The sequence below is a fragment of the Rhinoderma darwinii genome, chromosome 1, assembly GCF_050947455.1.
Source record: "Rhinoderma darwinii isolate aRhiDar2 chromosome 1, aRhiDar2.hap1, whole genome shotgun sequence".
Taxonomy (NCBI): domain Eukaryota; kingdom Metazoa; phylum Chordata; class Amphibia; order Anura; family Rhinodermatidae; genus Rhinoderma; species Rhinoderma darwinii.
In genome coordinates this window covers 533587778-533614232 of record NC_134687.1, presented here as the reverse complement: position 1 = coordinate 533614232, position 26455 = coordinate 533587778, and the positions used below count along the sequence as shown (strand labels likewise).

Genomic DNA, 26455 nt, shown 5'->3' with positions numbered 1-26455 from the left:
ATACCCCACATGTGGTTATAAGCTGTTTGGATACATAGCAGGGCTCAGGAGGGTAGGAGCAACATTTGGCATTTGGAGCGCAGATTTTGCTGGATTGATTCCTGGGCGCCATGTTGCATTTACAGAGCCCCTGAAGTACCAGTACAGTAAAAACCCCTGAAAGGTGACTCTATTTGGTAAACTACACCCCTTCAGGAATTAATCTAGGGTTGTAGTGAGCATTTTGATTGCACAGGTTTTTGCTGAATTTATTAGAATTGGGATGTGAAAACAAATGAAAAATACTATTTTTTCCAATAAGATGTAGTTCTAGCTCAAAATTATGCATTTTCACAAGGACTATAAGAGAAAAGCACCTTAACTTTTGTAAAGCATTTTTTCCCGAGTACAGCAATTTTAATGCAATTTTTGGCTGATAGCTTTATCATTGAGCACTATACTGTGTTACCACAGTGTAACTGCAGCCGCTGTTGGTGCACACATGTAGATACTAATAATACGATAACCTCACACACTCTAAGCATTGCGCTTTGGTTACCTAGTATCAGCGTTCCTTGATCTTCTTAATCCATGTGGTTCGTCCTAACTTATTATAGCACTAATAAAGATGTTTTTATTTATAGTTTCAGGCAGTTGGAAAACAGGGCTTTACCAATGGCAATTAGTTAGTAGTAATCTTTGATTTCTTCACTAGCCCTATAAGCAGAACAAGGCCCTAAAGTTTCCTCACCTTCACTGCATCTATGGGGTCCACCTGTGGGGTGTAGCAAATGATGATGTGGGGTTTTTAGTGAAAAACTTACTGGACCTAAAAAGTTTGTCTGGACCGTCGTTTAGCATCATTTTGCATCATTGCGTTTTGAGAGTCATAATCTTTTATTTTTCCATTGATGGAGCTCTGTGAGGGCTTGTTTTTTGTGGAACAAGCTGTCATTTTTATTGGTTTCATTTTGGCATACATGCGATTTTTTTTTTATCACTATTTATTAATCTTTTGGGGAGACGAGGAAACCAAAAAACAGCAATTTTAGCAATCTTTTGTTTTTTCTTTTTTACAGTGTTCACCGTGCAGTATAAATAATGTTATCTTTATTCTGCGGGTCGATACAATTACAGCAATACCAAATTTAAATAGTTTTTTTTAACGATTTACTACTTTCCGACAATAAAGATAGTATTTTCTTTAAAAAAAATCATGTTTTAGTGTCGCCATTTTCTGACAGCAATAACTTTTTTATTTTTCAGTTCATGTCGATGTGGGAGGGCTTGTTTTTTGCATAACGAATTGTCGTTTTTGTGGGTACCATTTTGGGGTACTTGCAACTTTTTGATCACTTTTTCATTAAAAAAAATTTGAGACAAAAAAAAAGATTCCGTCATTGTTTTTTATTTCATGTTTTTACAGCGTTCAACGTGCGGTAAAAATAACTTGATATTTTTAGAGTTCAGGCCATTCTGAATGCGGCGAAATCTATTATGTATAGTTTTCTCTTTTTTTTAAATTATAAAGGACTTTATCAGGGAAACAGGGCGATAATTGTTTTTATTACTTAAAAGTTTTTATTTATTTATTTTTCTTAAACATAAATTTTTTTACTTTTTGTCACTTTTTTTTTTACACTTACCTGGGGACTTTAAGATCTGATCTTCTGATCCCCAGTACAATACACTGCACTACAGTTAAGCATATTAGGTTCTGCCTTGGGCCATAGCAACCATGGGAATTCGCGATCGCCCTCTCCCTCTGTCAACCACTTAAATGCGGCAGTCACTATTGAATGCCGCATTTAACCCCTTCGTGACAAAGCCATTTTTTTATTTTTCATTTTCGTTTTTCACTCCCCGCATTCCAAGAATCATAACTTTTTTCATTTTTCCGTCAATAGAGTAGAGTGAGGGCTTATTTTTTGCGGGAGGAGTTGTAGTTTCTTTTGGTACAATTTATAGTTCCATATAATGTACTGGGAAACTGAAAACAAATTCTTTGCGGGCTGAAGTTGGAAAAAACTGTGATTCCTCAATTGTTTTTTGGGTTTCGTTTTTACAGCTTTCACCGTACGGTAAAAAAAAAACTTATCTTTATTCTGTGGCTCACTATGATTACGGTGATACCAAATTTATATATTTTTTTTTATATGTTTTACTACTTTTATTGATAATAAACTCTTTGTTAAAAAAAAATAATGTTTTGTGTGGCCACATTCTGAGAGCCATAACTTTTTTATTTCTTCACCAATTGAGCACTGTGAGGGCTTATTTTTTGCGGGACAAGCTGTAGTTTTTATCGGTACCATTTTTTGGTACGTAGAACTTTTTGATCACTTTTTATTACATTTTATTTGAGAGCTAAGTTGACCAAAGTTGAGAGCTAAGTTTAATTTTTTTGCGGCGTTCACCGTGCGCTTTAAATAGCGATATTGGAATAGTTCAGACTTTTATGGATGCAGCGATACCAATATTGTTAACTTTTTTTATTTTTTACATTACTTTAGGGGGAAATGGTGAAAGGTTTTTTTTTTACCTTTTAATGTTTTTTATTTTTTTCACAACTAAAAACTTTTTTCACTATTTTTCACACACTTTATTAGCCCCCCTAGGGGACTTGAACTCTAACGATCGCTGGTACAATATACTGCAATTCTAACGTATTGCAGTATATTGTAATTTTTATAGACATCTGTTAAGCCCTGCCACAGGCAGGGCTTAGCAGAGGCAGAGTGAAGGCAGCCCTGGGGGCCTTCATTAGGCCCCTGGGCTGCCATAACAACCGTCGTCACCCCCAGTGAGATGGGGGGGCGATGAGCTGTTGGAGGGGACCGCCCCCTCTTTTCAACGCTTCATATGCTGCGGTCACGATTGACCACAGCATTTGAGGGGTTTAACAGCCAGGAACAGCACGATTGCTGCTCCCGGCTGTTAGTCCCGGGTGTCCGCTGTAAAATACAGCCGACACCCGCAGCATATGGAGTACGCTCAGCATGTGAGCGCGCTCCAAACATCAACCCCGGCACCCGGACGTAATGGCATGTCCGAGTGCGCAAAGGGGTTAAGGGGTTAAACGGCAGCGATCTGCGGTATCGCCAGCCATTGCAGCGGGATGTCAACTGTAAATTACAGCTGACACCCCCTGAAGATGAAGCGAGCACAGCTCCTGTGCCTGCTTAATCTTCAGGACGTGACTGTACGTGGTTTTGCGGTAAGGCACTTGCAATCCCGACGTACAGTCATGTCCATCCGGGGTTATGGGTTACCATAAAACAATAATAATAATAATAATAAATTAGCATAAATAATAATAAATAACCATAAATATTTAAAACCAATAAAATATGTACCACATACAATATTAAATCAGTTTAAAAAACCAGTCCACCCAGCAATACAACGTCTCCACTAATAAAATATCGTGACAGAAAGCACAAATAAATATAAATATATATATATATATATATATATATATATATATATATATATATGGTATAGAAAAATATATATATATATATATATCACAGAAGAAGATGGCGACAGCACACTGCGAACACCAATGCCACCTAAACCACTAAATATAAATAAATATGCATTGCTTCTGAATCTACCTACAATAGTGAGGTTCTTAGCGCACATTTTGATCAAATTGTGTGAGCCCACCTGCCACGACAAGGTGCCTCTATAAGGTGAGTCCCTAACCTTGCACATACAACCAGAACTGGGACTACACCTACATATATCTAGGGATGGTAGGAACCAACATTAAACTAAATAAAATCACCCAGAGCAAAATAAGAGGAGTGCAAGATCAGTTATGGGTGTATATGGAACAGAAGGAGGAGGGGGGGGGCAGCAGAACATACCACAAAACCTGAAAACAAACATTAAAATGACCAAAAATGTAATGTGCCTGTGCCATCAAGTGTCCCCCAAGCAATACTGCTCTGGGGAGCCCCCATCATTACTGTGGTAACAGCATTCTGCCATCCTACAGGTCAAGCTTCTGCTACATTAAAAAGCTGGCTAGCTTATGCCAGTCACAAACTTCTTCTAGAATTGTAAAGTCCTGGGTTGTCCTGGGAAAATATTCTTTGAGGACTTCTTCCATCTAATTATTAGAATCATATATTTTCATTTTATGCAGCTACAATCCTATGTATCTGGATCCTGCCATCGCAAAAATGCTTCTTAAAATATATCTCAATACTGGGAGTTAAAATTCCAGTGATTTCCAGTATAAATGTTAGTAACGATGTGTATTGTTTTGCATAGTCTCTTATCATGCGCCTATAAGGCAGCATAAATACCTGAAGGTCTTTGGGCCAAAGTGTAGGTGAAGTTAATATTTACCAAACTTTATATCTTACTTGCAGTTTTCTCAGCTATAAATCATAACTACAGCTGACATGTATGTAGACTGTACTTAACCCCTTCCCGCTTTGGCCACTTTTGACCTTCCTGACAGAGCTTCATTTTTCAAATCTGACATGTTTCATTTTATGTGGTAATATCGTCTGAATGCTTTTACCTATCCAAGCAATTCTGAGATTGTTTTCTCGTGACACATTGGACTTTATGTTACTGGCAAAATTTGCTCAATACATTCAGTATTTAATTGTGGAAAAACACCAACATTTTGTGAAAAATTGCAAAAATTAGCATTTTTCTAAATTTAAATGTGTCTGCTCGTAAGACAGGCAGTTATACCACACAAAATTGTTGCTAATTAACATACCCCATATGTCTACTTTAGATTGGCATCATTTTTTGAACATTCTTTTATTTTTTTAGGACGTTGCAAAGCTTAGAACTTTAGCAGCAATTGCTCACATTTTCAAGAAAATTTCAAAAGGCTATTTTTGCAGGGTCCAGTTCAGTTGTGAAGTGGCTTTGAGGGCTTTATATATTAGAAACCCCCAATAAGTCACCCCATTTTAAAAACGTCACCCTCAAAGTATTCAAAACAGCATTTAGAAAGTTTCTTAACCATTTAGATGGTTTACGGGAATTAAAGCAATGTAGAGGTGAACACAGAAACACAGAAAGTTTTACTAGAGAAATGCAATTCAATGTTTACTTCCCAGGTTCTACAGATATAGGAAATATCCCACATGTGGCCCTAGTGTGCTAATGTACTGAAGCACAGGCCTCAGTAGCAAAGGAGTACCTAGAGGATTTTGGAGCCTTCTTTTTATTAGAATACAGTTAGGTCCAAAATTATTTGGACAGTGACACAAATTTTGGCATTTTAGCGGTTTACCAAAACATATTGAATATACAGTTATATAACCAATATGGGCTTAAAATGCAAACTCTGAGCTTTAGTTTGAGGGTATCACATCCTAATTTGAGGAAGGGCTTAGGAATTACACCTCTTTAATATGTAGCTGCCTCTTTTTTAAGGGACCAAAGGTAATTGAACAATTATCTCCAAAGCTTTTTAATGGGCTGCATGGGCTATTCCCTCGTTAATCTATTACCAATTAAGAAGGTAAAAGGTCTGGAGTTGATTCCAGGTGCGGCATTTGCATTTGGAAGCGGTTTCTGTCAACCCACAACATGAGGTCAAAGGAGCTCTCAATGCAAGTGAAACAGACCATTGTTAGGCTGAAAAAAATGAAGAAATCCATCAGAGAGATAGCACAAATGTTAGGAGTGGCCAAATCAACAGTTTGGTACATTCTTGAAAAAAAAAAAGAATGCACTGGTGATCTTGTGTCCTCCAAAAGGCCTGGATGTCCATGGAAGACAACAGTTGTGGATGATCTCATAATTCTTTCCATGGTGAAGAAAAACCCCTTCACATCTACCTAAGTGAAGAACACTCTCCTCGAAGTAGGTGTATCAGTATCTAAGTCTACCATAATGCGAAGACTTCAAGAGAGCAAATACAGAGGGTTCACCACAAGATGCAAACCATTCATCAGCCTCAAAAATAGAAAGGCCAGATTAAACTTTTCCAAACAACATTTAAAGAAGCCAGCCCGGTTCTGGAGCAGCATTCTTTGGACATATGAAACTAATATCAACCTGTACTGGAATGATGGGAGGGAGAAAGTATGGAGAAGGCTTGGAACGGCTCATGATCCAAAGCACAGCACATCCTCTGTAAAACATGGTGGAGGCAGTGTGATGGCATGGGCATGCATGGCTGCCAAAGACACTGGGTCACTAGGGTTTATTCATGATGTAACTGAAGACAGAAGCAGCCGGATGAATCCTGAAGTGTTCAGGGATATACTTTCTGCTTAGATTCAACCAAATGCAGCAAGGTTGATTGGACGTCGCTTCACAGTACAGATGGACAATCACCCAAAACATACTGCGAAAGAGTTTTTTAAGGCAAAGTGGAATATTCTGCAATGGCCAAGTCAATCAACAGAACTCAACCCGATCGAGCATGCATTTCACTTGATTAAGATAAAACTTAAGGCAGAAAGACCCACAAACAAGCAACAACTGAAGACAGCTGCAGTAAAGGCCTGGCAAAGCATCACAAAGGAGGAAACCCAGCGTTTGGTGATGTTCATGGGTTCCAGACTTCAGGCAGTCATTGCCTGCAAAGAATTCTCTACAAAGTATTAAAAAAAAACACATTTTATTTATTGTAATGTTAATTTGTCCATTTACTTTTGAGCCCCTGAAATGTGGAGGCTGTGTAGAAAAATGTTTGCAATTCCTAAACGTTTCACAGGATATTTTTGTTCAACCACTTGAATTAAACCTGAAAGTCTACACATCAATTGCATCTCAGTTGTTTCATTTAAAATGCAATGTGGTGGCATGCAGAGCCCAAATCATGCAGAATGTGTCACTGTCCAAATAATTCTGGACCTAACTGTATATTTTAGGCACCATGTCAGGTTTGAAGGGCTCTTGCGGGGCCAAAACAGTGGAAACCCCCAAAAGTGACCCCATTTGGGAAACTACACACCTCAAGGAAATTATCTAGGGGTATAGTGAGCTATTTTGACCCCACAGGTTTATTGCAGAAATTATTGGAAGTAGGCCGTAAAAATTAAAATCTACATTTTATCAAAGAAAATGTAGGTTTAGCTAATTTTTTTTCATTTCCACAAGGACTAAAGGGGAAAAAGCACCACAAAATTTGTAAAGCAATTTCTCCCGAGTAAAACAATACCGCACATGTGGTAATAAAACGGCTGTTTGGACACACGGCAGGGCTTTGAAGGGTAAGAACGCCATTTGGCTTTTGGAGATCACATTTAGCAGGAATGGTTTGCGGAGGCCATGTCACATTTGCAAAGCCCCCGAGGGGACAAAACAATGAAAATGCCCAAAAAGTAACTAAATTTAGGAAACTCCACCCCTTGAGGAATTCATCTAGGGGTGTAGTGAGCATTTTGACCCCACAGGTGTTTCATAGAATGTATTAGAATTGGGCAGTGAAAAAAAAAAAAAAAATCCCTTTTCTTCAATAAGACGTAGCTTTAGCTCAAAAATTTTCATTTTCTCAAAAAATAAAGAAAAAAAAGAACCCAACATTTGTAAAGCAATTTCTCCAGAGCATCACAATATCCCATATGTGGTCACAAACTGCTGTTTGGGCACACGGCAGGGCTCAGAGGGGAAGTTGCGGCATTTGGCTTTTGGAGTGCAGATTTTGCTGGATTGCTTTCTGGTCGCTATGTCGCATTTGCAAAGCCCCTGTGGGACCAAAACAGTGGAAACTCCCCAAAAGTGACCACATTTTGGAAACTACACCCCTGAAGGTATTCACCTAGGGGTGTAGTGAGCATGTTAACCCCGCAGGTGTTTTGCAGAAATTAGTGTGCAGAGTGAAAATGGGATTTTTTTTCCATAGCCATGCCAATATGTGGTGCCCAGCTTGTGCCACCATAGCAAGACAGCTCTCTAATTATTATGCTGTGCTTCCTGGTTTTACAAACACCCTACATGTGGCCCTAATCTTTTGCCTGGACATTTGACAGGGCTCAGGAGTTAGAGTACCATGTAAAATTGAGGCCTAATATGGTGATTTACAAAGTATTGGTTCACAATTGCAGAGGCACTGATGTCAATGTAAATGCAAAAAAGCCAAGGTCTGAACATGTAGGACCCCTAGATAGTGGTAATGGGGAGTTTGTCACAGGGGATCAAGAGAAGGCAGAGTTACTAAATGGGTTCTTCAGCTCTGTATATATAACAGAAGAAAGAGCAGCTGATGTAGCCGGTGCCAGTGCTGTTAATATATCAGTTGATATACTGAATTGGCTGAATGTAGATATGGTCCAAGCTAAATTAAATAAAATAAATGTACACAAGTGTAATGGCAGGAAGGAGGTGAAGGGAAAGTGAGCCCTAATCTACCCACCGCCCTGTCCCTGCCTACTTGCAACGACTCGCCCTAGGCGACGAGGTACAACTGGGCGGCGGTCCCTACGCTGGCTAAGTGCACAGGAAGACAAACAGGGGACACGCAAGGGAAGGGGCAGTAGCCACGGAACGCCACGAGGAAACGGGGCGGCGAACGAACAGTCAGGACCAGGACGAAGTGAGTACACCCGAGCGGGCACGGAGACAGAAGCAAGCCAGGGGCAAAGCAAAGCAGGTCAAGCAGAACTGCAGCAAGGCAGAAGCACGGCAGAAGCAGGCTGGAGCAAGCAGCAGTGGGGCCAGGAATCCAAAAGAATTACAAGCACTGAGGGAGAGCACAGGGCAGGTAATAAAGGGCAGGGGGCGGAGCTAACTCCGACAGACCAGGCCGCGATAGGCTCTCCCACTCCTGAGCCTGCCACCCTGGTTGGTGGGAGATGGTGTCAGTCGAACAGGTCTGGCCTCAGGTGTGGATTGATTAATCCCAGGAGAATAGCTAGATGAAGTACCTGGCAGATCCCTAACAGTACTCCCCCTTTTATGAGGGGCCACCGGACCCTTACTAAGGGGACCCGGTTTAGTGGGGAAGAGGAGGTGGAACCTCCTGATCAATACCCCAGCGTGAACATCACGGGCAGGTACCCAAGTCCTCTCCTCCGGCCCGTATCCTCTCCAATGGACCAGGTACTGGAGGGAGCCCTGGACCATCCTACTGTCCATAATCTTGGCCACCTCGAATTCCACCCCCTCAGGGGTGAGAACGGGAACAGGAGGTTTCCTCGAGGGGGACCAGGACGGGGAGCAGCGTTTAAGGAGGGAGGCATGGAAGACGTCATGTATGCGAAAGGATGGGGGGAGCTCCAGACGGAAGGATACAGGGTTGAGGACTTCAATGATCTTATAAGGTCCAATAAATCGGGGAGCAAACTTCCTGGACGGGACCTTAAGGCGCAAGTTCCTGGACGACAACCAGACCAAATCCCCGACGACAAACCGGGGGTTAGCAAAACGTCTACTATCCGCCTGAATCTTTTGTGCGCTCTGGGACGCCTCTAGGTTCTTCTGAACCTGGGCCCAGACAGTGCACAGTTCCCGATGAACCTCCTCTACCTCAGGATTATTGGAACAACCAGGGGAGACGGAGGAGAACCTTGGGTTAAACCCGAAATTACAGAAAAACGGGGAGACCCCTGACGAGTTACTGACCCGGTTATTCAGGGAAAATTCAGCAAGGGGAAGGAATGAGACCCAATCGAATTGACAGTCAGAGATGAAACACCTTAAATATTGTTCCAGGGATTGGTTGGTCCTTTCCGTTTGGCCATTAGTTTCGGGATGGAAGGCGGAGGAGAAGGACAGATCAATCTCCAACTTTTTACAAAAAGCTCTCCAAAATAAGGAAACAAATTGTACCCCTCTGTCAGAAACGATATTGACTGGGGCCCCATGGAGACGCAGGATGTGTTTCACAAACAAAGAAGCTAACGTCTTGGCGTTAGGTAGCTTCTTAAGGGGCACAAAGTGGCACATCTTGCTGAAGCGGTCGACTACCACCCACACCACCGACTTGCCCTGAGATGGAGGCAAATCGGTGATAAAATCCATGGAGATATGGGTCCAAGGTCTCTGGGGAATGGGCAAGGAACGTAGTAGGCCCGCAGGTCGGGACCTAGGGGTTTTGGACCTAGCGCAAACCTCACAAGCGGCGACGTAAGCCCTAACATCTTTAGGCAACCCAGGCCACCAATAGTTTCTGGTAATGAGGTGTTTGGTGCCCAAGATGCCAGGATGACCAGATAGAGCGGAGTCATGGTTTTCCCTGAGTACCCTCAGCCGGTATTGCAGGGGAACAAACCGTTTGTCCCCAGGGACGTTCCCGGGAGCTGCACCCTGATCAGCCGCGATATCAGAAGCTAAATCAGAATCCGTGGCAGAGACGATTATACCAGGGGGTAAAATACAAGCAGGATCCTTCTCGGAAGGAGGATTGGCCATGAAACTACGTGACAGAGCGTCAGCCTTAATATTCTTGGACCCAGCCCTATAGGTAACCAAGAAATTAAATCTGGTAAAGAATAGTGCCCACCGAGCTTGTCTAGGATTAAGCCTCCGGGCCGATTCTAGGAAAACCAGATTCTTGTGATCCGTAAGGACCGTTACCTGGTGTCTGGCCCCCTCCAGGAAGTGCCGCCACTCCTCAAAAGCCCATTTAATGGCTAGAAGTTCGCGGTTGCCAATATCATAGTTACTCTCCGTGGGCGAAAACTTCCTAGAGAAGTAAGCACAGGGGCGGAGATGGGTGAGGGAGCTGGTACCCTGGGACAAGACGGCCCCCACTCCCACCTCGGAAGCGTCAACCTCCACAATAAATGGCTCCTCTTGGTTGGGCTGAATCAGCACGGGGGCCGAGATAAAGCACTTCTTGAGAGTCTCAAAGGCCTGGACGGCCTCAGGGGACCAATGGAGGACATCGGCACCCTTGCGGGTAAGGTCCGTAAGAGGCTTAGCGACGACCGAGAAGTTGGCAATAAATCTCCTGTAATAGTTGGCGAACCCTAAAAAACACTGTAACGCCTTAAGGGAGGCAGGTTGGACCCATTCCGCCACAGCTTGAACCTTGGCAGGGTCCATGCGGAATTCATGAGGAGTGAGGATTTGCCCTAAAAATGGTATCTCCTGTACCCCAAAGACACATTTTTCAGTCTTAGCAAACAGATTATTCTCCCGAAGGACCTGGAGCACCTTCCTGACATGCTCCACGTGGGAGGACCAGTCCTTGGAAAACACCAGTATGTCATCAAGGTACACAACAAGAAAATTACCCAGGTACTCTCTCAGGATTTCATTAATAAAATTCTGGAAGACAGCAGGGGCATTACACAACCCAAAGGGCATGACCAGGTATTCGAAATGACCCTCGGGTGTGTTGAACGCAGTTTTCCACTCATCCCCCTCTTTGATGCGGATAAGGTTATATGCCCCCCGTAGATCGAACTTAGAAAACCATTGGGCTCCCTGAACCTGATTAAAAAGATCCGGAATCAAAGGAAGTGGGTACTGGTTCCTTACGGTGACCTTATTCAGGTTACGATAATCAATGCACGGCCTAAGACCACCATCCTTCTTCCCCACGAAGAAGAAGCCAGCACCTACAGGAGAAGTCGAGGGGCGAATGAAACCCTTGGCCAGGCATTCTTGGATATACACCCTCATCGCTTCACGTTCAGGACATGAAAGATTAAATATCCTACCCTTAGGAAGCTTGGCACCAGGCACCAAATCGATAGCGCAATCGTAATCTCTATGGGGGGGCAACACCTCGGAGGCCTCCTTAGAAAACACATCGGCGAAGTCCTGAACAAACTCAGGAAGCGTGTTTACCTCCTCCCGGGGAGAAATAGAGTTAACAGAAAGACATGACATAAGACATTCATTACCCCATTTGGTGAGATCCCCAGTATTCCAATCAAACGTGGGATTATGCAGCTGCAACCAGGGAAGACCTAATACCAGATCAGACGATAATCCCTGCATCACCAGTACAGAGCACTGCTCCAAATGCATGGAGCCAACCAGGAGTTCAAAAACAGGAGTATGCTGAGTAAAATAACCATTAGCAAGGGGGGTTGAGTCGATTCCTACTACAGGGATAGGATAAGGTAAATCAATACAAGGCATCTTTAGAGACATAGCAAATTCCACAGACATGATATTAGCAGATGAGCCAGAATCCACGAAAGCACTGCCCGTGGCAGACCGGCCAGCAAACGAGACCTGAAAGGGAAGCAAAATGTTATTGCGTTTCACATTAACGGGAAATACCTGTGCGCCCAAGTGACCTCCCCGATGATCACTTAGGCACGGAAGTTTTCCGGCTTCTTATTCTTGCGCCTGGGACAGGTGTTCAGTAGATGCTTGTCGTCCCCACAGTAGAAGCAGAGACCATTCATTCTGCGAAACTCCCTACGTTGTCGAGGGGACATGGAGGCCCCGAGTTGCATAGGTACCTCCGAGTCCTCCGTGGAGGGGCGAGGAGACGGGACCTCGGGGGGGATCGCAGAAAAGTCAGAGGGGAGCACACTGAAGCGTTCTAGCTGACGTTCCCTGAGACGTCGGTCAAGTCGTACTGCTAGGGCCATAACCTGGTCAAGGGAGTCAGGCGAGGGGTAGCTAACCAGCAGATCCTTCAGGGCGTCAGATAATCCTAACCTAAACTGGCACCTTAGGGCCGGATCGTTCCACTGAGAAGCTATGCACCACTTCCTAAAATCAGAACAGTATTCCTCAACCGGTCTCCTACCCTGACGTAAGGTCACCAGCTGACTCTCGGCTAAAGCAGTCCTGTCAGTCTCGTCGTAAATGAGTCCGAGGGCAGAGAAAAAACGATCAACAGAGGAAAGTTCAGGGGCGTCAGGAGCCAAGGAGAAGGCCCACTCTTGGGGCCCTTCCTGGAGTCGGGATATGATGATACCCACCCGCTGGTTCTCGGAACCTGAGGAGTGGGGCTTTAGGCGGAAATACAGTCTGCAACTCTCCCGGAAGGAGAGAAACGTCTTACGGTCCCCTGAAAACCGGTCAGGTAGCTTGAGGTCGGGTTCTAGAGGTGAGGTGAGGGGTACTACTAAAGCAGCGTCACCCTGATTGACCCTTTGGGCCAGGGCCTGGACCTGTAGGGAGAGGCCCTGCATCTGCTGGGTCAGGGTCTCAAGGGGGTCCATGATAGCGTCAGCGTAGGAGAAATGGTAGACTAGGTAAGGGCTTGTAATTATGTAATGGCAGGAAGGAGGTGAAGGGAAAGTGAGCCCTAATCTACCCACCACCCTGTCCCTGCCTACTTGCAACGACTCGCCCTAGGCGACGAGGTACAACTGGGCGGCGGTCCCTACGCTGGCTAAGTGCACAGGAAGACAAACAGGGGACACGCAAGGGAAGGGGCAGTAGCCACGGAACGCCACAAGGAAACGGGGCGGCGAACGAACAGTCAGGACCAGGACGAAGTGAGTACACCCGAGCGGGCACGGAGACAGAAGCAAGCCAGGGGCAAAGCAAAGCAGGTCAAGCAGAACTGCAGCAAGGCAGAAGCACGGCAGAAGCAGGCTGGAGCAAGCAGCAGTGGGGCCAGGAATCCAAAAGAATTACAAGCACTGAGGGAGAGCACAGGGCAGGTAATAAAGGGCAGGGGGCGGAGCTAACTCCGACAGACCAGGCCGCGATAGGCTCTCCCACTCCTGAGCCTGCCACCCTGGTTGGTGGGAGATGGTGTCAGTCGAACAGGTCTGGCCTCAGGTGTGGATTGATTAATCCCAGGAGAATAGCTAGATGAAGTACCTGGCAGATCCCTAACAACAAGGCCCCGGGACCAGATGGGTTACACCCTAGAGTTCTTAAAGAGCTTAGTTCAGTTATTTCTGTACCCCTCTTCATAATATTTAGAGATTCTCTAGTGACTGGTATAGTGCCAACGGACTGGCACAGGGCAAATGTGGTGCCTATTTTCAAAAGGGGCTCTAGGCCTTCCCCGGGTAATTATAGACCAGTAAGCTTAACATCCATCGTGGGGAACATGTTTGAGGGGCTATTGAGGGACTTTATACAGGATTATTTAACAAAATATAGTATTATAAGTGACATCCAGCACGGTTTTACTAAGGATAGAAGTTGTCAAACCAACCTGATTTGTTTTTATGAAGAGGTGAGTAGAAGCCTAGACAGAAGGGCCGCTGTAGATAGTGTTTTTGGACTTTGCAAAGGCATTTGACACTGTCCCTCATAGTCGTCTAATGGGTAAATTAAGGACTATAGGTTTAGAAAGTATAGTTTGTAATTGGATTGAGAATTGTCTCAAGGACCGTATCCAGAGAGTTGTGGTCAATGATTCCTACTCTGAATGGTCACCAGTTATAAGTGGTGTACCCCAGGGTTCCGTGCTGGGACCACTATTAATGATATAGAGGATGCGATTAATAGCACTATTTCTATTTTTGCAGATGACACCAAGCTATATAGCAATGTTCAGTCTATGGAAGATGTTCGTAAATTGCAAGCGGATTTAAACAAACTAAACATTTGGACGTCCACTTGGCAAATGAAGTTTAATGTAGATAAATGTAAACTTATGCATCTGGGTACCAACAACTTGCATGCATCATATGTCCTAGGGAGAGCTACGCTGTGGGAGTCACTTGTTGAGAAGTATCTGGGTGTACTTGTAGATCATAAACTAAATAACAGCATGCAATGTCAATCAGCTGCTTCAAGGGCCAGCAAGATATTGTCGTGTATTAAAAGAGGTATGGACTCGGAGGACAGGGATATAATATTACCACTCTACAAAGCATTAGTGAGGCCTCATCTAGAATATGCAGTTCACTTCTGGGCTCCAGTTCATAGAAAGGATACCCTGGAGTTGGAAAAAATACAAAGAAGAGCAACGAAGCTAATAAGCTAATTAGCTAATAAGCTAATAAGGGGCATGGAGAATCTAAGTTATGAGGAAAGATTAAAAGAATTAAACCTATTTAGCCTTGAAAACAGGAGACTAAGGGGGGACATGATTAACTTATATAAATATATTAGGCACACACAAAAAATATGGTGAAATCCTGTTCCATGTAAAACGCCGTCAAAAAACAAGGGGGCACTCCCTCCATCTGGAGAAAAAAAGGTTCAAGCTGCAGAGGCGACAAGGCTTCTTTACTGTGAGAACTGTGAATCTATGGAATAGTCACCGCAGGAGCTGGTCACAGCAGGGACAGTAGATGGCTTTAAAAAAGGCTTAGATAATTTCCTAGAACAAAAAAATATTAGCTCTTATGTGCAGAAATTCTTCCCTTCCCTTTTCCCATCCCTTGGTTGAACTTGATGGACATGTATCTTTTTTCAACCGTACTAACTACGTAACTATGTGAAATAATAAAAGAAACCCCTGAGAAGTGATCCCATTTTGGAAACTGCACCCCTCAAGGCATTTATTAAGAGGTGTAGTGAGAATTTTCACCTTACAGGACTTTTCCATAAATGATTGCGCTGCGGATGGTGCAAAGTTAAAATTTAAATTTTTCCCTAGATATGCTATTTCAGTGGCAAATATGTCGTGCTCAGCTTGTGCCACTGGAGACACACATCCCAAAAATTGTTAAAAGGGTTCTCCCCGTTATGGCGATGCCAAATATGTGGAAGTAAACTGCTGTTTGGGCACGCTGTAGGGTTCAGAGGGGATTGTGCACCATTTGGCTTTTGGAGTGTGGATTTGCTTGGTAGTAGATTTGTTTGAGTATTGCTGGTGTTTTCGTTTATACTGTGGGGCATATGTAATCTGGGCAGAGTACATCAGGGGCATAGTCAGGTGGTATAATAATGGGGTAAAAAAAACAGTAAAATAATCCATAGATGTGTGTTACGCTGTGACACAATCCTTTCAGCACAGCCAGTGTCGCACTGATAAATGTCCTTCCTTATCCCCCTTTTGGTCCACACTCCGCACCTTTGCAGTTTGGGGAATTTTGCTGGGAAGTATTGCACTGGTATAATGCGGACACCCTCGCTTCCAGCAGATATGTTTGGGCCCTACCCTTCCTGGTTCCCTAATTTTAGGGCCTTGATAATTCGCCTCTGAAACAGAAGAAATGTTCCACTCGAGACTGCATATTTTTTATTTCCTGACTTATGGAAGCTTTAACTCATTTTATTTTTTCATAGACGTAGTATCAGGGCTGGTGTTTTTTGCGGGACGAGCTATAGTTTTTATTGGTACCATTTTGGGGTACATGTGACTTTTTGATCACTTTTTATCCTATTTTTTGGGAGGCAAGGTGACCAAAAAACAGCAATTCTGGCATAGTTTTTTTTAGGTTTTTTTATACAGTGTTCAGCATGCGTTGTAAACTACATGTTAACTTTATTCGGCGGGTAAGTCCGATTCTGGCGATACCTAATTTATAGCACTTTTTTATGTTTTACAACTTTTTGCACACTAAAATTACTTTTGTACAAAGAATGTATTTTTTGTGTCGCCAAGTTGTGAGAACCATAACGTTTTAATTTTTGTATCGACGGAGCTGTATGAGGGCTTGTTTTTTGCGAGTCGAGCTATAGTTTATATAGGTACCACTTTTGGATACATGTGACTTTTTGATCAGTTTTTATTCCAATATTTGTAGGGCAAAGTGACCAAAAAACTGAAATTCTGGCATATTTTTTTTAGTTTTTTTTTACGCTGTTCACCATGTGGAATAAATAACATAATATTTTTATAGGTCAGGCCGTTACGATCGCAGCGATACCAAATATGTATGGTTTATTAATTTTTTTCAATAATAAAGGACTTGATAAGGGAAAAAGGGCGATTGTGTTTGATTTTATTACTTGAAACTTTTATTATATGTTTTAAAACATTTTTTCACTTTTTTTTTTACACTTTTAGGTGTCTTGAAGGTCCAGCTGTCTGATTTTTTTTCTAATACATTGCACTACATAGGCTTGTATTAGATCTCTCAGTCATTCACTGACAGCAAGCCGATTAGGCTTCGCCTCCCGGCGGGGCCTAATCGGCTTCCGTAATGGCAGAGCAGGAGGCCATTGTTAGGCCCTGATTGCATGGCAGGGCTGCCGATCTGCTAGCAACCTCTAAGATGCAGCGATTGCTTTCGATCACTGCATCCAAGGGGTTAATGGCAGGAATTGGAGCTAGCTCCGGTTCCTGCCATTACAGGTGGTTGTCAGTTGTAACATTCAGCTGATATCCACCGCTGATGACGTCGGCTCAGCTCCTGAGCCGGCGCTATCTTGCCGTCAGCTACGGAAGCCTCCCTGCTAGGCAGACCGTGAGGCCAGAATTAGGCCTCCGGTTGCCTTTGCAGCCACCGGAACCACTGCAATTTCATTGTTGGGGTGCCGATGAGCTGCAAACAACTTAAATGCAGCGATCGCTTTTGACCGCTGCATTTAAGGGGTTAATGGTGGGGATCGAAGCTCATTTCAGTCCCCGCCATTACAGCCAGATGTCAGCTGTAATACACTGCTGACATCCGGCGGTGATGGCACCTGTCAGCTTCTGAGGCGGTGCTATGCATTTGTCGTATGGATACGGCAAAATGCGGGAAGCACTGGTTTTCCATGACGTATCCATACGGCAAATGTCGGGAAGGGGTTAATATTGTTTTTTGGTTAAATAATGAGGAAATGGCCTAAACTTTTTGGAGTGCACGAAATTAAAGCCTATGTACACCTTGCAGCCAATTTCTTTATTGTCCCAATGCATCTACAATTAAGAATGAAGCAAGTTTGTAAATTGTTTTAAATAAACATTTCCTATTGTTTTGTTTCTACAGCTCCTTTGCAGATCTATGTGTCTCCATGATAACAGACAACAAAGAAATAAACCCGATGACTGATCCTCCAGTCATACTCCCTTTCATGTCCCCTACATCTTAAACTGTCCATACATTTAAGATAGCTGTCAGCTAAATTCTCATTTGGCCGCCACCTATTCCTTCCTACTCCAGCTTACATATATATCGTCTCAGGGTGCATATGTATTCAGTGGGTAGAGGTGACACTACTGCCACCAGACACCACTGCCAGTGGCTTATCTCCTGTGGGAACAACGGATCGGGATGTTGAAATCCACATGCCTGATCTTTCTTTCCCTCGACATCCGCTGTTTGTTGAAAGTCAGAACATCACTTGGTCCCACCAAACACATCAGATAGTCATTTGGTCCCACCAAAATCAGCGGGTTCAGCCGACTGTAATCTGATGTTAATTACAACACTCCATAGCACGAAGTAGGGAACAGATGAAAGAGAGTGTGACTGCAGGATTCAGGGTGTTTTAAAACAACCTGGGGAACTTGTAGGAAATAAGTAAAATAAAGATTTATATACCTACCATGAGAATTCCTTCTTTCTGTCGACTGTGTCCAGTATCCCTCAGCTATAATGTCTCTATAAGGGCATGTTCAGACGTGGCTGATTTCTGCAGACACAGTCCGCATCAATGCCGCACATAATCTGCGTTGCAGATTCCGTTGCACCTTTGCCTAAAATGTGCAGTAAATTGCTGCGGATTAGTCGTTGCGGATTCAGGTGAAGAGTACTTCCTGCTGTCTTTTAAAACATTCCATCTCAGTCTGGCTAAAGACCTCGAAACACATAGGTCCAGCCAGAATGATGAAATATCCTGTTTGTGAAAGCAATCTGCAACGCAACACACATAACATCTGCGGATTTCATTGCGGAATTTTGCAACTCCATTGAGGTCAATGGAGAAATTCCGCTACAAGTACGCATCCAGTCCGCAACAGCCAGTGCATGCTGCGGACACCAAATTCTGCACCGCAGCGGAGTTGCACGAAGTTGCACGAAGATAACTAAAAAGGTGTGGAAACCAATGGACAGACTGTCTGCTGTGGATTTCCAGTGCGGACTGTCCGCAGCGGAATTCCACAGCAATTCCACCACGTGTGAACGTGCCCTTATAGTTATATAATGTCCTGTGACCACCACGATGATTGGCTGTTACTGTGGTCTAGTCATAACACCAGACCAAGGAATATCTGTTGAAAACAGTAAAAGAATATTAACAGTTTTAACCATTTCCCGCCGAGAGCCCTTTTTCAGATTTTCATTTTCGTTTTTTCCTCCCCACCTTCCAAAAGCCATAACTTCTTTAATTTTCCGTCGATATAGTCCTATGAGGGCTTGATTTTTGCTGGACGAGTTGTAGTTTTTCGTAGCACCATTTATTTAGTCATATAATGTACTAGTAAATGGGAATAAAATGATTTGTGGGGTAGAAAATGAAAAAAACAGCGATTCCTCCATGGCATTTTTTGTGGGAGATTAGGTGACCAAAAAATAGAGATTCTGGCATTTACATTTTTTTTTTCTTTTACGGCATTCACTGTGCGGGTTAAATAATTATATATTCTAATAGTTCAGACTTTTACGGACGCAAAAATAAATTTTTTTTTTTTTTTTACTATGCTCTACATAAAAAAAAAAGCTTTATTTAACTCATTACTTTTTTTTATTAGTCCCCCTAGGAGACTTCAACCAGCGATCCTGGATATACTGGAATACTAATGTATTGCAGTATATTGTGATTCCGGAGGCAGCGCTTAAGAGGAACACAAAGATGGCGGACCTGGGTGCCTTCATTAGGCCCCCAGACAGCCATAGCAACCATCGCCCCCTCGCGATTGCGTTGCAGGGCGCGATGAGCTGTTTTAGGGGGTCTCTCCCCCTCTTTCTAATTATTTAAATGCTTCGGTCGCTATTGACCGCAGCATTTAACGAGCTAAACGAACGGGATAAGCGCTCGAGCGCGATGCTGCTCGTTACACTGAAGTGTCGGCTGTAATAAACAGCCGACAGCGGCATCGTATGGAATGGTTTCAATCTGTGAGCCCGTTCCATACTTCCCATACCCCCTAAATCCAAAACAACCCCTAAAGCTCCATACTGTAATAATTTGTTATACTAGGTGACATCATGAAAAGGTACAAAATGTTCAAAATTATTATGGAGCTTTGCTTAACATCAGTGACGTAAAACAGAAATATTGAATGACAGATGAGGATGAATAAAAGCCCGTATCCAGATAATATTTTAATTTGCATACACGGCGGGATAAATCCCAAAAGACAGGTAGCCAATGCTCTTGAAAGCCTTTAACTGGAATCTATTTTTATGGGTTGCTTGGTATCAATGTCAATGGAAATTTTTTATTTCCGAGCCCCGAGCCACTGAAAAAAATCTGATTGGCTCATGGAGTGCATAACTTAACAACATTTACTTGACAGGCTTAACTGAAATTACTTTTTGTTCAGATTTGGATAAATGCATAAAAAAATAAGTTTCCAATGGTCTTACATAAAACTGTAATTAAATATTTTTAGCCAGGAAAATTAAAGACTTAAATGAGAAAATTCTTCCAGAAAGTCTAGTTCAATATGAAAAGCTATGTTTAATCATTGCCCATGCGCAGAAAAAATCCAAAATTATAGGCACTCTGATTAAAGGGGTTATCCAGGATTTGGGAATTGCTGACGTATATCTTTTGGTGGGGGTTCAACTCTCGGCACCCCCTCCGATCAGCTGTTTGTAAGGGCCGCGCTGCTCGTATGAGCGCCGCAGCCTCTTCATTGTTTACATGGATTTCAAGTAAATGGGACAGTGCTGCAATACCTTGCTCAGCCTCTACGAATGTAACAGCGTGTGCAAGTACGGACAAAAATGAAATTCATATAAACGATAAGGCGGCTGCGGTGCGCATATGACCCCCACCGATCTTATATTGATGCCATATCCTTAGGATAAGAAATCAGTTTTAAAACCCCGGATTACCCTTTAACCCGTTGGTGCATAATCACGTACATGCAGGGCACAGAATGCAGCCATTAGCGCATTCCGCCGTGCATGTATGTGAAGGAGATCGTGCGGGCACAGAACTTGTGCCCACACGATCGCCGCGGGAGCCCGGCTGTGACGGACAGCCGGGCTACCGCTACAATGGATAGGATTGAAGAAACCTCTAATCCCGGCCATTTAAAACCCTAAATACCGCAGTTAATATCGACCGCAACATTTAAGTTGTTTGACAGAGGGAGGGAGGCTGTCACCGATCGGCGGCCTGTGATTGCAATCGCAGACCGCCGACGGGTTGTCATGGCATGCCTATTAGACAGAGGCACAGCCTAATAGATTGCCTGTCAGTTTTACACTGACAGGCAATAATGCTTTGGTATACTAAGTATAAGCGATCAGACGATCGCATAGTAAAGTCCCCTAGTGGGACTAATAAAAAAAAAAAATTAAACAGTTAAATAAAATAAAAAAATAAAAAAATAAAAAAAGATTACAGTCAAAATTAAAATAAAACCACTTTTTTCCATAAAAAGTGGTTTTATTTACTAAAAGTTAAAAAAAACACACACATATATGGTATCGCCGCGATCGTAACGACCCAAGTAATAAAGTGAACTCATTCATTAAACTGCTGGGTGAACACAAAAACACAAAAACAACGGCGAAAATTCTTTTATTTTCCATTCCCCCCCATCAAATTTTTTTATCAAAGTTCATCAATAAGTCCCATGTACCCCAAAATGATACCAATGAAGACTACATCTCATCCCACGAAAACCAAGTCCTCATATGACGACATCGACATACAAAATAAAAAGTTACGGCTCTTGAAAAGCGACAATACAAAAACAAATAATTTTTGTTTAAAAGTGTTTTAATTGTGCAAATGCAAATCCCACAAAAAATAAGCCCTCATACCACTTAATCAACGGAACAATAAAAACGTTATGGCTCTCAGAATTATATGGCTAAATAAATGGCGCTACAAAAAACTACAACTTGTCCCGCAAAAATCAAGCCCTCATAGGACTACATCAACGGAAAAATAAAAAAGTTATGGGTTTTGGAAGGTGGGGAGGAAAAAACGGAAATTAAAATCTGAAAGTTTACAACGGGAAGGGGTTACGACAGTAGTACGTACCCAATCCAGTTTCAATATATTTCAGAGACTATATATATATAAGTACACATGGTCTTTTGGGCTGCATACCATATGAGAACAGGGTGCCTGATTCTCTGCCTGCATTGTAATTTTAGATGGACCATCATGCACTTGCCCCATGTGCACCTCAGACAGAGAGATATGTGTTCCTGCCCCAGAGGGGATTCAACTTGCCAAGGATATAGGAGCTACATTCCTAGAACTGCATGCTCTGAATGACTTCTATGTTGTGAAATACTTTGGAGGACTGGTAAGTTATACCGAGTATTTCTTGTTGTTACTGTGCAGATGACTGCAGTGGGGAAAATGTTTTGATCATGTTATCATGGTTATATTCCGTCCAGCTCAAACTGAAATCAATAGGGCACTGTCAGCGACTGAGAACACTCCTGTCTACAATCACAGGTAGGAAACCTGTACATAGCTAGTCCTCCTCTCAGGTGAGAAGATGCAATTGTACCCAGGGGTGGACACAGATAGCAGAGGACCCCTGTGCAAAAACAGTGTTCGGGCCTATTGCTCTCCACTCCCTCATCACAAAGCACTCCCCTTATGTTTCTCTAACAATACACTAGTAATTGTAAGCAAATAAATTTACTAAATCCGGCCCATAAGTTTAATCTAGAAGACAGTAGGAAGCCGTTAGCTGCTTTTAAGGTGACAGCGGGCCCCCTTACCTAGTGGGCCCATATGCAACTGGTTGCACTAATGGTATGTCCACAACTGATTGTACCTAGTCCGCATCATCAGCAGCCGAAACTGCATAAATCTCACTGATAGTTTGCTACAATGTATCAGTCTCGAGGCCAGCTCACATAGCATATATTCACAGCAAAATTATTTATTGAAAATGGCTGGAAATTGAAACACAAAGTATATTAGATAGAAATGAAGAACTTTTCATTTACACAGTGATTAAGATTTATTTACATAAAAGCAGAAAACCCCCTTAAAGAGACTCTGTCACCACATTATAAGTGCCCTATCTCCTACATAAGGAGATCGGCGCTATAATGTAGGTGACAGTAATGCTTTTTATTTAAAAAAACGATCTATTTTCACAACATTATAAGCGATTTTGGTTTATGCTAATGAGTTTCTTAATTCCCAAGTGGGCGTATATTTACCTCCGTAATCTCGCGAGATTTCGTATCCGTTGCTGGAATTTCACAGAAAAGATTCAGAAGTGTCAGGATTCTGAATACACATGACGTCCAGGCTGGATTATCAGGACACTGGATTATCGTTAATCAAGCAGAATCGCTGTGTATGTGGCTGCAGATCATGTTCTAGTAAGAACGCGATTCTGCTGTCTAAATGAATGGAGAGGAGTGCATGATGCCGATTGGTCAGCGTCATACACTCCTCTGTACAACGCCCACTTGGTCGAAAGTAAAAATACGCCCACTTGGGCATTAAGAAACTCATTAGCATAAACCAAAATCGCTCCTAACGTTGTGAAAATAGATCGTTTTTTTAAATAAAAAGCATTACTGTCACCTACATTATAGCGCTGATCTCCTTATGTAGGAGATAGGGCACTTATAATGTGGTGACAGAGTCTCTTTAACTATTGTAAAATTGTTCAGATTGTTAAAGGGGTTTTCTTGTTTAGAAAACCTATTTTCATATACCCTATAAGGTAATTCTAAAGAAATAGCAGGGGGCCCCCTGTTCAGGATCCTTATCTTTTGCCCAGAATGAGGAGCTGCTACAAAGTGTGTCCCTTGCTCTGGAGGACCTGTTCTGTCCTGCACTACGCAGACAACCCATTGATATGAATGGGCACTGTGTAATTCTTTAATCCCTCTGTGGTGGCGCTGCAGGGAAATTAAACACTTACAGTTTTCCACACAAATTACAGCTAATCGGTGGCGGTGGGGACACAAAGTGGTGACACTTTGTGATGAGCTTATTGTCGAGAAACCCTTCTAACAAGTGGGGATTGTCCAAAGTGGTCAACACCTTTAATAATTATTTGCTGTGGTCAAATTAAAACAGTCTATGTCCATCAGAATCTTACATATAGTTCTATAGTTCTGTGACATATATTATTGTACAGTCTTCTATAAATTATTGCTTGGAATAGTCTAATAAAACCTGTCATTACATTCAGATATCCAAATTACGAGACTCATGTCTCATGACGCAGCTGATCATCATAACTGTTGTAAATAGACTGCATTTATCCATGTGCCAATAGTAAGAACCATGGGCATGGACAGAGCAATAGCGATAACCGTTATAGTCACAAAGATACACTAATATTGTTCCTTTCTTGTGAGGGGGCAAAAATTGCGGTGGCTTAAGCACTACTATGTGGGTTCTTCTTTATGCAGAAGTCATGCTATATGACAATATCTCTTGATTGCTAAAAATAGATATGAGCTGTTAAGTTGTAAAGGGCCCATCCTTAACTTGCTATGGGTCACTTAGAAATCTCGCTATGTGTCTGGCCATGGCACTCCAGGAAACATTTATCAATGTATTTGCACATTTTTGGCACATTTTACTCCAAAATAATGCCTGATCTATTGTATGACATTTATTCATCATTTGCGCCTTGCAAGTCAGTTTGTAAAAGTTGAGTGAAACGTGTGTGTGGCTTACTGCTTGGCCAGGATTTAGACACATTTATAAAAATGGCGTTATTTTAGCCAGGGCGAAAATAAAAGGGGTTATCCACTGACCTAAAATTTATGGCCTATTCTCAGGATAGACCATCATTATGTGATTGGTGGGGGTCTGACTTTCTGCACCGCCACCGATCCACTGGTCTTAAAGTGGTAATAATCTGCACAGCCGCAACGAGCTGGGTAAGTCGTAAAGAAGAAGCAGCCACGACCCCTTCAAACAGCAGATTGGCAGGTGTGCCAAGCGTCGGACTCCCCACTTATCAGATATTCATGGCCTATCCTGAGGATAAGCCATGAATTTTACGTCACTGGATAACCCTTTTAATGGCAGTGATGTGTGTTGTGACAGTTTTATGAAAGAACGGCATATGCAGTCATAAATGTGTCACAACATATGTCAATAAATTAGTCCATTCTTAAAATAAGCTTGAATCCATTAGCGAGGGAGAAAAGAAAATACATGACATATCTGGTAGAACAGAGAAATCAGTGCCCCTGGCAGCCACGTTTTTTTTAGCCAGTACACCTGAAAGAATGGAATCTAGAGGTAGTGTGAAGAAATTAGTAAATCGATCAAACCAGTTGACCCATGTGAAGATTGTCTACCATTAACACATAAGGGCAAACGGATTCACCAAGAGTAAAAATCAATGTCAGAGAGTCTTGACATGGATAGCTTGCTTAGCTGTAACAGAGGGCATCAACGGAGGCAGAAGCATTTCCTAAATGTCACCATTGTTGTATTGCCTTTTTATTTCTAGCTGGAATACTTCATAATTCATACTATGATGCAAAAGTCAGCAGCAACTGGACAAATAAAGAAGAATCCACCTCTTAAGGTTAAACCTCCCAAACTAGGGCAACCTGGTAAAGTATCTGTTTATTAATGTAGTGATATGTTACTAGTGCTAAACTTTATAGCGTCTGAAGAAAGAAATCCACTGTTTATGACTATGAATGGAACACAGGCTATTTGGTAAAGAGATTTTTGCTTATTTATAAACTGTACAAATATTTTTAGTAGGACTAAAGCTGAAAAAGTATTTAAAAATGTTACTTTTCACCTGTATACTCATATGGGTTTCAACCTTGCAAATTTTTCATAATATAGAGTTTTGAATGTGTTTACCAATGTTACTTATTAAAGAGGACCTGTCATCTCTGCTGACATGTCTGTTTTAGTAAATCATTTTATTCCTCATAAAATAATGATTCTGTAGCGTCTTTTCTTTGAACATTGTACCATTCCTCTGTTATTCCCCCAACACATTTCTGAATAAATTGACAACATGAGTGTTATCAGTTGGGGGTGTGCCCCTCAAATGTCAATTAATTCATAAATTTCTAGGAGGAATAACAGAGGAATGGCACAATGCAGTGTTCTAATAAAAGATGCTCCAGAATTGTGATTCTGTGGTTATTACAAGTATTCACTAAAAAGACATGCCAGGGGAGGTGACTTTTAAATAAACATAAGGTTATTAGAAATACATAGAAACCTGTTTTCTTTGCATTAGAAGTCAGTGGACCTATATACAAGATTGTATGCCAGACTACATCTCCTAGAACCATACAGGCCTTTTTTTCCCACTGTACATGTTTCAGAACTATTGTGAATACCAAGATAGCGCTCGGTAATTATTTTATTTGTACACTTGACCTGCCTAGGTAGAGTCGTGCGTTAACCTTAGATCATCCTATCCCCCCACCCCCACTTTAGTAAAGACACGTGACACCGAGGTTGGATGTGAAATGGCCACAGCAGCCGTTTATTAATTTCACAGTTTTATAAAAACAATTTAAATCCGAAACATTCGGATAACTAGTTAGGAATCCGCCATAGAATTCCTCCTAATAATTCACATGACCCAACATGGGTCAGAATCGTAAATAACAATTTAACGTTAACATTAACCCGAGCAGAGGAAGTCCTTGAAGCCCCTTCAGATGTTCCTTTTTAAGAA

At 42.4% G+C, this 26455-nt stretch overlaps 1 protein-coding gene across 3 annotated transcripts in view; it reads left to right on the top strand.

The window, feature by feature from the left end:
- Positions 1–26455, top strand: part of RHOBTB3 (Rho related BTB domain containing 3) — a 101318-nt gene that overhangs the window by 32207 nt on the left and 42656 nt on the right. For all 3 annotated transcript variants that reach the window (XM_075854844.1, XM_075854845.1, XM_075854843.1), the window contains exons 4-5: positions 21951–22105; positions 25253–25358. In XM_075854844.1, coding sequence (XP_075710959.1) covers positions 21951–22105; positions 25253–25358 — 261 coding nt within the window. The remainder of the gene's footprint in view (positions 1–21950; positions 22106–25252; positions 25359–26455) is intronic.